The following is a 14,133-nucleotide window of genomic DNA, read 5'->3' on the forward strand; positions in this document are numbered from 1 at the left end:
TTCTTATTACAGATACAGCTAATAGTAACAACAGGGCAACTCAAGGTTTTTTGAGGCTCTAAGCAGAAATGTTTATTCTATTTATTCCATTTGGGAGGCGCACTACCAGCTAAACCCATCATCACAATTATGAAATATGAGCTCAGACACAAGAAACAGATCATTTTAATGAAAATATGGTTCTGTTGATATAATGTTTGAATCTAAATGCTCCTGATCAGCAGTGGTTTACATTAGGCCAACCCCAAGCTACAATACAACTCTTACAATAACGGTATTTTCACTTTTAGCACAAACAATTCACTTTTAGCACAAACAATTAAGGCCGTGACAAATTGGAAAATAAATCTATGAGACTTTATTACATATATTCGTGTAGCTCAAGGGTATCAAAAATAAAACTGTTGTGTGGCAAATTTTAAAAATAAAATTACACTTTTAAAAATAAAAGTGTATTGTAGTTGCTTAATTTCCTCAAAATGGGTGGTGGGAGAAATGAGATTAAGCAAGTGTTTTGAACAAAACCCCCAGTGGCACACAGTTTGGCAATTCCTATAAAAATTAATGTCACCTGAAGGTTTTCTCAAACGTATGCTTTACTTTTGTTTGTTTGTTGTTGTTTTTTTACGTTGATCAGATTTTCCAGGATTTGAATCCAAAACTCTCTGTTCCCCTAGAGTGCAGTTGCTAGTTTCTCTAAGACACCCTTCAAAATAAGGAAAACAAACAATGCCATCATGCCAGGTCAGATGTGTGTTGATCTTACTAAGTCATGTTATAGACACAAGAAAATATTTGATATAGTATGCAAAGTTAAGAGTCATGACTAAAATGCTTTAAACAACTAAAACTGTAACAAACAAGGCTGGAAAAGGATAATAATTTATTTTGACATAATGAACAGTAAGGAGTACACAGTGAGGGAGAAACAAAAATTTGAGGCTCAATGTTAGAGAGCTGCAGAAAACAATGGCATCTTGGTGTCACCACAGCCTTCATAACAACAATTAGACGCTTTAGACATGCTTCCCGAGTGTTTGGGAAGCATGCCATAAAAACCTTTTCCGTCTTACCATCACACATGCAGAGGTTGCCATGTGCTACAGGGACTTTAACCTGAACTGTGTGCTTTGGTCAGATTAGAGTAAGATTGATATTTTTGGCCACAACAAGTTAATGATGTAAAATAAAGGTTGAATGTGTGGGAAAACATCTTAAGGCCACTGTTCTATATATTGGGGGATCTGCGATGTCGTGGGCCTGTTTTCCTTCTGGAGATCCTTGCTAAGGCATTGTGATACGTAACATTATTTTATCCAGGGAGTTAATGACCTAAAGATAAATGCTAGAATCTGTCAGTTTTCTTAGTTTTGTTATTATAGAACTACAATAAAAGATGAATAATTTAAAGATTTTTATTCACCTTTACCACAGGTAGCTCATTTTAACATTATTTATGTATGTGTATATAAATAATATCTCAATGCTATTTAAGGCAACCTCTCAGGTTTTAAACAGAGTACTAACAACCCTGCTTGTTGCAACAATTGACTCATTTATTGCAACAAAGCTAACTTTAAACCAAGAAGAAAACTCAATCTAGAGTATCATGAGGGGAAACAAAATGCATAAAATTGTTCTAAAACATACACACACTTGTGGCTGCTACCTCTTCTTGCAACAGGAAATTATTTGGCAGTGAGTCAGAGTGGGAACAGAGCTTCCTCTTAAGGCCAACATTTCCCAGTTTCAGTCTTCTGGAAACCACCAACACAGTGGGAACACTGAGGTCAAACATGTAAGACCCCGGTAAGAACTTTACTTCACAGTAACCGAACCCCTAAAGGGGGATGCATTTGATCTGTCAGCTGCTAACTGTTGCTTTAAATACACCTAAAAAGCATCACAGCACTTTTTAAGGGCTACTATGTTTTCTTGTTTGTTTTTTTGTTTTTTTTATTAACTTCCTGCAAAATTAATATTGTTCAAGTGAAAAACCTGTGTTCATAAAGCAACCAATGCTCCAGTATAGTCCATCGGTGTCCTCTGGAGGAACTCTCAGCTGTAAGGCCTATCTGTTGAAGAGCTCCGAGTCCTGCGCTGAGCAAACAACATAGTGAGGGGCCTTGCTGTCCATCGCTCGGGGGCAACACACAGGCCCGTAGGGGGGGCTGCAGGTGTCCGCGAGTCTGCAGAGGTACTCTGCGTGGACAGGCTTGTGGCTCTGCAGCACCCTGATGGCATCCTCCACCTTGAACCACTTCCTCTTCCTACCTGTGGAAAGGAAGAGGAAGGAGAAACAAGCGTAGTAAAAAGTTTGAGTGTGACTTCGTAATGTGAATTACATAAAATAAAAACGTGGCCCCCAGTTATTTTAAAGGTGTTTGATGTTTGAAATGTATCCCGTCTCTCGACAGTAGAGTAGCTCATAACAATCATTTCTAACTGCTCCTGTTAAAAGTGCCTGTGATTGTTTACTCCATTCATCCACAGAAATAGATTCAGCCTGTTAACGGGGAGCGACGGGGGGGGGGCAGGAATGTTTAGGGTGTCCAGTTGTTTTCCAGTTATCACTCACCGCAGCCAGCTCCATTCTCCTGCATGAGAACTGTAACCAAAGCAGACGGAGTTTAGCTGCTCTAACTTTTCCTTCCTGCAGCTGCTGAACTTCAACATATAGATATTGTGGAGCGTTGTAAGTCCAGCCTTTCTACACCGTTCCCTAATTGTAACAGGTTCTGCTTCAGGAGCTCTGCAACTTCTGATTTTGCTTTTTGAAAAATGAGTAAGGTATATTTCAGTTACAGTTTTTAGAGCTCGGTGAGTATAAAACACAGTGAATGTAAACAGAAAACACTGCGTGGGAGAAAATAAACACAAAAGGTCCTTTCATTTTATTTGACGCAGAAGGCAGAGAGACCTTAATTATACAGTGTGGTGAGAGGAGAAAATTGCTCACTTTTGCTTGGCTAAAGAGAGCAAAAGTTCATCAAAACCAAACAAAAGAGAAAGTTTCCAAAGCAATTGGGAATAAACCAAATAAAATGTGTGTCAACCCAAAAATGTTTTACTATTTACTGCGTTATATTGCGTGAACTGGGATAAATGTTGTAGAATCGACTACTTTTTCTAGTGAGTGTACCACCTTATTTCTTTCCCCTTTTTCCAAACTTTATAATCTTCTGACCATCCTGGACTAAACATTTGCTGATCTATACACAGTTTATGCAACCAAGAGGTTACATAATTATAAGCTGAGTCAGTGGCGGGTCTAGACCAACTTTACGAGAGGGGCCGGGGTTGGTCCAGAGTTTATTCGTGGGGCCACAGTACAAAAGAATAAAATCAGGGAAAGTTAAAAGAAAACAGTGATGTATTAGAGTTAAATATCTCATAGTTAAAACATTATCAGAGCCACAGAGACACTTCTTGCTCTAGAACTGCAGGTATCAAAACCCCTGATCAAGCTAAAAACTGTGATCCTATCTTAATATGCCTGAAGCTAAAAACACAATACCTTAATTTTAAGTCATTGTTATAGTAAAACTGTGAAGGTAAAAACATAAAGTTGGTCCAAGTGAGCACTAAGGTAAAGTTTCTGTACCAGTGAACGTCATCTTTTGTGACAGATATGCACTAATGTGATGGGGTATAAAACAAAACCAGTTAATATCCACATCTCTTGTGGTTAGATTTGCTTTGACTAAAGTAAAATAAAAATATTCATAATGCAGAGTCTTTGTCCAGATCAATTATCACATTTTACAGGTTGTCACCAAACGTACGTGGTTAAAAACGAAACTAGTGCTTACGTTAACCATATTTCCAATATTTACATCTGAATATTTTTCACACTTACAGCCTTTTTCTGCTGACAATGAAAACATTATTAAAAGTTCTTGGTCTGATGAAGGTTTTCAATAAACATTGACCACAATTTCAACAGCACCAATCTGCTGTTAATGAGAGGTGTACAATACACGCTTCTTTTTCTGAAAGAGGATATAAAATAAATTTGGCAGCAGATATAAAGATCAGCCACGGCAGGAAATCTGCACACATGCTTCTCTGTCTCTACTCTTTTTTGTAAATGCCACATGAAACCCTGCCGGACTCCCCAAAACAATCTTAATCCTCATTGTTACAACATCAGAGTGTTTACATATCCCTTTACAAGTGTCAGGATGTTTTCTTTGGCAAAGCCTAGCCAAGCAACATGCAGCTGCATAATTTCCAAATATTAGCTTCAGAATAAGTCCTTGGCTGTTACTCTGCAAAATTACCCAAAATAATCTGCAAGTAATTCTGGAGCAAATTGAACTTACACTGATTTTTTTACGCATGGAAAACCTGACTTTATAAAATGTTATGCAAAAAAGAAGTTCAGTCAATAATCTTTTTTATTACAATGTATTCCATGATGTGACAAACAGGAAATTAAAACTGAAGTATACCAATGTTAACAGAGTCCTCCCAGTCCTCCAGTGTTTCTGTCACAATAAGAGCGTAGACGTACGTCCTGTGCTTTCTGTCTTGATTGTGCTGCTGAATAGGAAAAGAAAATAAATTATCAGCTTTTATATGAACTCTGTGAACACAATCTGTGAATGATTTTATCTAAAACAGTTTACCTTGTGTTCTCTTCTAAACATGATAACAGGGCATTTTGCAGGATTTCCTGCAGGGTGATTTGTTGGAATCTAAAGTTATAGTAACAATGCAAGGCAGTTGATAGCCTTACCTCAAATATCCCAAGAAGTCTGCCAAGTTTTCCCTTCACACCAGCCTGAAATGGAAAAAAAAGTGCATTAAAGGTTGGGAATATTTTTCAATATTCAGTAGTAGAAATCATATTTACGTCCCCATAATCTGAGAAACAAAGAAACTGAGGTGTTTCAGTGAGAACAGCACAACCACAAAAGAAGAGCTACAAATTCACCTGCTCCATCTCAATCTTTTTATGTTCTCAAAAGTAGCAAGAGGAACAGCTGCTAGAAACGCTGTATAAACTGTACACATTCGTCTTTTTTGTAAATAAGAATAAAAATGCTCTCCAGGAGCTCATGGCCAGCATTTTGTTTGTTATAGCAGCACAGATCCGTTCTCTCGTTTTTAGAACAGCTGGAATAACTGAAGAGATCACTATTGCAAAAACAGATAATTTTGTCTACTACGAAGAACGGCTCTGTCGTCACAGAATAAGTAGATCTTTATACAACAATTCATTGCTATCTAAACAAATCTGTCATGTATTGTTTTAAAAGGAAACACTGAATGAAATCCATTTTACATTTTGAATAATTAGATGTGTGCCAGGACCGGAACGATGTAAGGTTTTCATTGTTGATATAAAGTGGCGAATGTAATCCTGTTAGGACTCAGAATCAGTGATTATAAATGATTGAGAACAGTTTCCCCTCAAATAAACAGGGAACAGATTTCCTGTACATATTTACCAACATACTTGCTATTATCATTATTGTCATTACTGAGTAACTTCACAGAGAACAATAAAAGCTTAAAGGACAGTTAATAATTTGATTTTTTTTTTTACTCTACTGTGCTCGAAGAGTCTCTTAGGTATGTTTGTAATGTTAGTTTAACCATTAGATATAAGCTTGAGAAAATATTTTTAAAGAAAATCTCCCCTTATATGATTGCAGTGAGCGTGCAGCCCGTCTATATCCATGTGCACGTCATATCTGTAACGTCTGGGTAACTGGGGTAACTGGAAACTCTACCCAAATGTCACAGCCATCTTTCAAGGCTGTCAGCACACCATCTGAGCCGCAGCAGAAGTTCACAGCTCGCTCTGCTGCGAAACATGTTGGAAAACGACCAGCGCTCCACTGTAGTGGACCACAGACCTCATTAATGGGATATTTACACAACACTGCCAAATATTTCTTCCCCTCATCTGGGTTTCCTGTCATCATATGACCATATCGGACTATGAGAAATGATGACATCGCTGAAATTAAAACAGTGCTTAATTTTACTGGCTTTGTGGAATGTTACAGCATCATACCAGTGGTTTTTCACTTTTAATTAAAGTTACTGTCACTCACTGCAGTGTGGTTTAGAAAGGCTTCCTGCTGGATGTCATCAAACTTTATTTGACTTTTCTATTATTCAAATAAATCACTGATACTACAACCATATCAGAATAAATCTAGAAAAAGAAATCAACCACTTGAACTTTTACCCAAGTCCAGAGATCTCACTCGTTTCTCTTGTCAAAATTTAAATACTTCTGTGAAGTTCCCAGTCCTTTTTAGCACCAATTTAGTGTAAGTGTAAATTTTATTTCTAACAATTATCCATTTGCTATTCCTGCTTATCTGTGAGGGGTCACAAAGAAAGAGGGAAAGAGGCGAGGTTCGAACCCAGAACCTCCAAGTCAACAGAACTAACAATTGTCCCAATCAAGAGTCTCATCATTAATTCTATGGAAACGCACTGAAAGACATCATTATGGACCCCAGCCGGCCAACTGTTTAATGCCAGCACGATCCAGAAAAACGAGAGAAGTGTTTGTTGTGTTGCAAACTCACCTCTTCGTACACCTCCCTGACGGCAGCAACACCGGGCTCCTCGTCAGGCTCCATCCCTCCTCCGGGAACAATCCATTGGTCTGGATGTCGACTGCTGCTCACCAGCAGCACCTGCAGAGGAGAGAGAGCTCCATCAGGCCTACAGCAACCCGGACACAGCACAATCATGTCCAGAGTCTGTCGCATAATGGAAGACTTTCCCCAGCAGCTTATACTGGTTATTTTAATTAACATGAAGAGGAATCTGAATTGAAAGAATCTGTTTGCTGTAGTGTCCCATCAGTTTATTGGTTATTTCCTCATTGAAGCATCCATGATTTCAGGTCCAGTTACTCACAGATTTATCATGATTGAAAATGTAAATCAAACTGACAAAACAAGACACTGAAAGGTTAAGTCAAAAGTATCAACGTAGCATCTGCATAAACTATTTTCAGCTGATTTAAGACAGATAAGTCACCCCGCCTTTAGCTGTACCCGATGTCAAACTGACCCACACAATGTTCACATAAGAGTAATCCCGGCTTCAGCTAACCAAATATACACGGTCAACTCCTCCGCCGCCAGCGTACAACATGCACAGCTTCCCTTGATGGCAGGGACTGACTTTCACACCAGCTCTGAAAAAGTAGCCCTTTAACACCCAGTAAAACTCAGCTGTCCAAGCTGAGGTTTCAAACTGCTCAGAGGTGTCTGCGATCATGTTGACATCAGATGCTACGGCAAATAACTGTGGAATAAAACTCCAGGAAGAAAAAAGTTGTAGAACTTTATTTAGAAATTGTTTTGTTAATCTAACTACTAGCGCTGCTTTTCTTAGGGTTTGTATCATTTTATATCATTTGCTGACCCGATTTTGCGGTGTACCTGCAACAAAACTTACAAAATGAAAACTTTTCGCTTTCTATTAATGCACCGATAAGTTTTTAACTCAAAAAAAACATCCGTTTTAACAGATGATGGAGGTTAATCTTCCAACAAAGTCTGTGCTTGCATATCTAATTGTGTTACTAATTCACCTGCTGGGCACTGTATGGGCACTCTGACTGTTCATTGTTCATCGGAGGGACAGCCTGGGAAAAGAAACCGTCTTTGTTGGTTTTTACAAATAGCGCTTTATAGAGTCAACGTCCGGTTAAAAGTCCAAACAGTTTGTACTGAGGATGTGTCGGCTCTGCAGAGAAGTTGGCTGCTCTCTTCCTGACACCAGAGGGTCAGCCCTGATGATCCTGTCTGCAGACCTCATTGTTTGATACAGGATGATCTGTTTTGACTGTTGTGGATGAGCCAAACTACAGAGTGATGAACGAACAAAGGACAGACTGAATGCAAAGTTCTGTGGCTTGAAAAATATGTACACCCCAAAGACAGACGGACACACCTCCATCCCATGCTCTCCAGCGTTTTACAGCCTCTTCTTTTAAACAATGCTCTGAACTTTCTTCCACTCAACTTTGATCAGCTTCCCTGTCCCTTCCCTTCTGTGTAAAGCTCTCCCTCATGTTTTACAGTGGGGGTGATGTTTTCAAGGTGACGTACAGCATATTTTGTCAGGCAAAGTATAAAACATGTTTGACAATCCTAAGGAATTTAATCTTTCACTCGTTCTCCTTTACGATAAATTAATTAAGCTAGCTCATGTGATTAAGAATCAATAGGAATGTCTTCCATTGTGATTCGTTGCGTTTATGAAAACCCTGACAGATGTAGTACTTGTTAAAAAATTAAGCAGTCAGGCAAGCAGACATCAAAGTAAAACAGCAGTTCTTTACCAATAAAAATACTGCACCAATTTTCTGGAAGCTACCGAGCTGTGCTGTTTGCAGCGTTTATATGTGGTGTTGCAGGTAATTAAACAGCACAGAGGATGAGAGCGGTGGTGGTTCTCTGAATCCCAGAGTCCATTAAAGCCCTTCTCTGGGGACAGTAGAAACAGCAGCGGCTGGCTCTCCAACACAAACACGTAACCCTCAAAAGCAGTCTCACAGAAACACCATGCAGAACACGTAGGCACTCACACGTAAGCGGCGACAAGGCTTTTCAAAAACCCACCGGATCAGCAGTTGCTTTTTGGTATGAAAACAACAAGAAGCTTAGCAGAGGAGGTTAATGACCCCAGCAGGCACAGCACACATCACTGGGAGCTCAGAGAGCTACAGTATGGCACCAGCGGAAAATTTGGGAAGGTTTTAAAGTTTCAGATAATATTAATATGGATAATATTTCAGGTCAGCCATGCCATTATAGACCCAGAAATACAGAGCATTCTACTTATTCATCAATTTCCCTTCATAAAAGTGTAAAAAAAAAAAGTCTTTAAATATATTGTAATAATGGTCTAAGTAATGTTTTGCAAAAAGTGATTTTAGCAAAAAATAAAATAAAATCACCACCTCTTTCTTTCAAAAACAAGTTTTAGGCAAAAAAAATATACACCGTTATTTTAGGAAGGTGACAATATTTACTTTTTAAAGTTGATCAGAGTGTCAAGAAAAATTTTAATGATTAACTCACAACTTCCTGTTTCAGTGTCGCATTGACATGAAGCAACACAGAGGCCCGTTTCCCTCGGCCACTCTTCAAAATGGGAAATACAAAGGAACATTTGCTATTCAATTCAGTAGAAAAGTGTCAGAAAGGGTTCTCACTAAAACCAGGAAGATAGAGCACATTACACCAGTTTTAAAGTCCCTACACTGGCTCCCTGTAGCTCAGAGAATAGACTTTAAAATACGGATGTTAGTTTATAAATCACTGAACGGTTTGGCACCACAATACCGTCTAGACCCCTCAGATCTTCTGGTTCTGATCTGCTCTGCATCCCCAGAACCAGACGAGGAGAAGCAGCATTCAGTTTCTATGCACCACCGATTTGGAACAAACTTCCAGAAAACTGTAAAACAGCTGAAACACTGGGTGCTTTTAAATCTCAACTTAAAACCCACCTGTTTAGAGTTGCTTATAACTAAATTAGGGTTAGAGTGCGGGTTTTGATGTCTTCCTTGTTTTTATGTCTTTAATGTCTTTAATTTCTTTTTGTTTTAATGATGTAAAGCCCCCCGAAAAACGTCCCAGTTAAACAACGTTTAACTAAAGTTCTACAGGGTTTAGAGTCCCAGTTGACGGAGTTTCAACTAAAAACCTAGAGGTTGGAGTCCTTGTCAAACGGTGTTTTTGACTAAAGTCCCTGAGGGTTAGAATCCCAGTTAAACTGCGTTTAACTGAAGTCCTAAAGGGGTGCGGGTTTTAATGTTTTTTTTATCTCTTTCTCTTTCTCACTGTTTATTTCTGTTTTTATTTTAATTATGTAAAGCACTTTGAAATGCCTTGCTGCTGAAATGTGCTATACAAATAAAATTTGATTGATTTTTGATTGATTCAATTCAGTAGAAAAGTGTCAGAAAGTGGCTAGAAAATAATAGTTCCTCACCTGAACTTCACCAGTCAAAGCAACAGTTTACATATCCAAAAACAACTTCTGATCTGGTGGGTTTTTGAATCTAAACCACTGCAGGTCAGACTTGCCTCAGTTCACCTCTGAATGGCTCAGAAAGACATAAGACAGGATTTTTGGTGAGGTCATGTCAATGTATAGACTTTCACCAATTAAGGTGTGCTGGCATGACTGCAAAAAGGCAGTGATTGCTATGTGTCTAAATGTGATATGAAAAAGAACGAATCACTTTCTAGATCTTCAAAAGAGAGATAATACTCCATCTTACAGGAATATAATGACAAGAAAATGGTTGTTGCAGGAGATGGCTGGAAATATGTCTTATTTTTAACATTAAGAAAGTTGACCTTAATCCAGGTTTTATTATTACACAGTAATAATAAAAGGTTACGATATAATATTGCCACTAAATTTAATTCATCGTTCGACCTGAATGTCATCTCTGAAGCAATAAAAGCAAATGTGTTCCTATTGACACATTAATACACTGCAGCAATAGAATAATAAAAGGAAGAACTATGTTCCAATTGACTTTTTCCCCCATTTATGAAACATATTTTTTATGACTCATAATTAGTTATTACTATGTCCCACAATTGTAGCATGTTTCAACCTAACCGCAGAGAACCAAGGACACATCCCTGAGGAAGAGAACAAAAACCTATTCTTGTTAAATAAGGTGATTACAAAGAATTACATGCCAAGAAGATGAATTCAAGTATCTTAAAGTGTCATTGGAGAGTGGCAGTAGTATGAAGCAGGTGATGGAGAGATGGATAGGAGCCTCGTCTGCAGTAATAAGGTCAATAATAGAGAAGAGCCAAAATGCAGAGCTTTGGATTTACATTCCCTAAACTGAGCCAAGCGAGTGTTTCTATGGAGAGCGATGTCTGACTGACCACTTTCCTCCACAAGCCAATCCCAGATAAGCAAAACAAACAGGATGGACAATTCAGAGAACTGTCTTTAATACCAACAACATGTTCAAGTTTTAATAGTAACACACTACGTTGAACAGCACCAAAGGCTGCTGACAGCTTTATGGCTGCAAATCCCCGAAGAAGAGAAGTGGAGACCTTGATGAAAAGCAGTACAGACAGTGGAAAAGGGGGTATGAGCACAAGGAGCTGGCAGATCTGTCTGTACAGTCAGTGCCTGCACCTTGTTTCTATAAATTGCATCTAAGGGGTCACTTGGTGTTGAGCACACTGTAACAGGCACTCGGCTCCGTACTCTGCCTATCACATGTGCTCCTTAAACTGCTGCCGTCACCAGGCTGACTGACACCCTCCATGTGTTAACTGGAAAGGTTTTAGGAGTTTGAACAGAAAACAAAAAAAAACTGCAGGATTACATAACCAGGAGCCATTGCCAAATTAACCTAGACTCTACAAAGTCTGCTCCTAGCATTTAAGATGCAGATTTTTACAGCCCTTTGCTGACATCTACACCAATATAATGGATTTAGGGGAATATTTATTGTTAATTCTAATTTCAGATAAAATAAAACAAAGTAAATTTGGTGTTACTTTTCTTTGGGGTCATTATTTGTTTGTGGCTTTTGCCTCGTGGCAGAACAAGCTATTTGCACCAACTGATGCTACAACTATGAAGGTCACAAAGCACTACAGTTGAGTAGCAAATAAAATAATTCACTCACGATATATTAAAGGAATAATCAAAAATGCTGTTAAAATTGTTTTTAGTTAGAAAAAAAGAATGAATAACTGTTTAGATAATAATCCAATTATTCAGTATTTATGTGATTTAACACATCGTACACTCATTTTATCAGTAAGCCACTTTCCATCAGAATCAGTGGACGGGTCTAGCGCTGCTCTAGTCTGCTGGTCTGAAGAGGATTTACTGTGCAGATTCACTAACTGAATGCAACTATTTATGTGAGGTAACACATATCTTTCTTTCTGCTCTTCCTGAGCCATTTAAATATTTTCACAATTTATGGCACAGAAAATATGAAAAAAGCAAATACTGAAATAATAAATACACACTTTGACCAAGTGGACGATAACTTCAAATTGTTTCAATGCATTTCTTACACATGTAGATATCAAAATCTTTTAAAGAATTTCTCTCTATTTTTTGGGGAAGCCTAGAGGACGATGTCGTCGACTGGGCTTCACTGTACGAGTGTCATTAACCACACTACAATAAGGCCTCTGTCAACAACAACCCATTACTCCAAAAACCCAAATAATAGCCTGCCAAAGCCCTCAGGGACAAAAGTCTCAGTTCTTGACGACATCTTCTGTGGTCTGATGAAACTGAGACGTTAATGTTTGGACATAAGGACCTTTGTGACGGCTAGGAAAGAGAGGGGCATGGGGGCATTTGCACTATTCCATCTGTGAATTCACAGATGATATGAGCATCCTATCATATGATATTGCTGCTCATACGATATGAGGGACTGGTGCACGTCACAAAACAGATGGCATCATGAGGACAGAAGATTATGTGAATGTTGAAGAAAAATATTAAGATATTAGACAGGAAGTTGAAGCCTGGGCAGAAATAGATATTCCAAATGGCCAGTGACCCTACACATGCAGCCAATTTAGATTGTTTAAGAACAGAAAAGTAAATGACTTGCACTAGATGGGGTATGTTCATAATGGACCACAACATTTTGGGGGTAACAATAAAAGTGATGAACGTAATTAATGACTATCCCTGCAAATCATTGTAGTCAAAACCTGATAAACACAAGTACTGCTGTTGAAAACATAAGACAAAATATCAAACAAAACAATTGGCTTTATTTTAAAGATATTGATGTTTATTGCTGTTCTCATGGAGTCAACAGAAAATTCAAGCAAACTATTGCAAAGTTTGTGTGGAAGGACACTTAATGTATCACTGTAAACATAAAGAGGCAGTTCTACCAAATTCTGCCGAATACATACAGTTTTTAACTTTTGAATTTGTAAAGTGAAAAAAAAAATTAAATAACCCCCTGAATGTTCTAGCTAGTGATTAGCATTCATAAATATTTTTTGGCAATTCTAAAATTACATAAAGAAGTAAAACTTTAGTTTGAGGCAATGGGGAAAAAGTCAATTTTACAGTTTACAGAGTAAGAGCAACATCTATCTCCAGTCCCTGTAAACAAACCACATTTAAAACTAAATACAGATGCAAGGTCTTTAAACTGACAGCGACTAGTTAGGCAGTGTTATTAGGTGGAGCCTGGTTGTGAAATGCATCTGCCAGCAGTTAAATAAAAATGTCATTGAATAAATGCCTGAGTGACACCGACAGCAGATTGAAGATGTGTTGTCTTTTTGAAACACAAGCTGTATGGCTTTCCTCAATAATGTTTCACTGCTGGGGTTGTTCGGACTCCATGTAGTTTAATAGGTCAAATATTTGACCCCTCAACCAATTAAAGCTCACCTCTGCTCTGCACGCAGGCTGAGCTGACTGGGCTGCGCGTTGATAAAGAAAGCCAGTGTTTGGTTTGAGTTCAGATTAGAGCAAAAAGTGCCCTCCCCCTCTGTAAACACTGAGAACTACTAACTTCGGCCGTGGAAAACCCACGCAGCTTACCTCGTCCTCCTTCTCGTTTCTCAAACACAAACACGCCGCTCTTCGCTTGAAGCCATCTCCGTCGTACGTCCTGGTCTGGTTGGCCTTGCATTTCATCATATATGCTCTATTCTTCAGGCAATATTTGAACAAATAACAGAGAGCGTGGGGTTGGGGGAAGGAAAAAAAAAAACAACCCTCGATTGTTACTCCGAAGATGCAACAGTTCTTCCTCTTCAAATCGTCCCAGTTCCGAACAGGACTGTCGGATCATTCATTTCTGCGCTGAGGCTGAAGTCAGACTGCATCTGCTCTGTGGGTTTACAGCCGCTGTCAACACGCATGGTTCAACAAAGTGGCTCACATCTGTCAGAGAGAAGCTGCTGCTGCTGCTACTGTTGCTGCTGTACCAGCTGACCCGACAGAGCGACAAGCTGCCTCCTACCACCGGACCTCCATGTTGGTCTTCCACAAGATTAACCCTTACCAAGTAGCCTATGTTAGGATTAAAGGTTATGATACTTTTTGCCCCCACAAATAGATATGACGATACAATCTGGGCTCATTTATTTATTA

General features: G+C 38.7%; 1 protein-coding gene across 2 annotated transcripts; it reads right to left on the minus strand.

Moving 5' to 3' along the window:
- Positions 1-866: 866 nt before the first annotated feature.
- nudt4a (nudix (nucleoside diphosphate linked moiety X)-type motif 4a) lies at positions 867-14,022 on the minus strand. Of its 2 annotated transcripts, none has more exons than XM_008411466.3 (5): positions 13,579-14,022; positions 6,555-6,665; positions 4,742-4,786; positions 4,455-4,542; positions 867-2,274 (listed from the first exon to the last, which is right to left on the minus strand). In XM_008411466.3, exons 1-5 carry the CDS (start codon positions 13,675-13,677, stop codon positions 2,072-2,074), a joined length of 546 nt encoding a protein of 181 aa, XP_008409688.1. In that variant the 5' UTR covers positions 13,678-14,022; the 3' UTR covers positions 867-2,071. The 2 variants fall into 2 exon arrangements, with proteins under 2 accessions (XP_008409688.1, XP_008409687.1); XM_008411465.3 differs by having other exon boundaries at positions 4,455-4,545; positions 13,579-14,016.
- Between the last annotated feature and the right edge of the window lie 111 nt (positions 14,023-14,133).

This window comes from Poecilia reticulata, chromosome 6 (genome assembly GCF_904066995.2).
Source record: "Poecilia reticulata chromosome 6, P_reticulata-male-v2, whole genome shotgun sequence".
Classification (NCBI taxonomy): domain Eukaryota; kingdom Metazoa; phylum Chordata; class Actinopteri; order Cyprinodontiformes; family Poeciliidae; genus Poecilia; species Poecilia reticulata.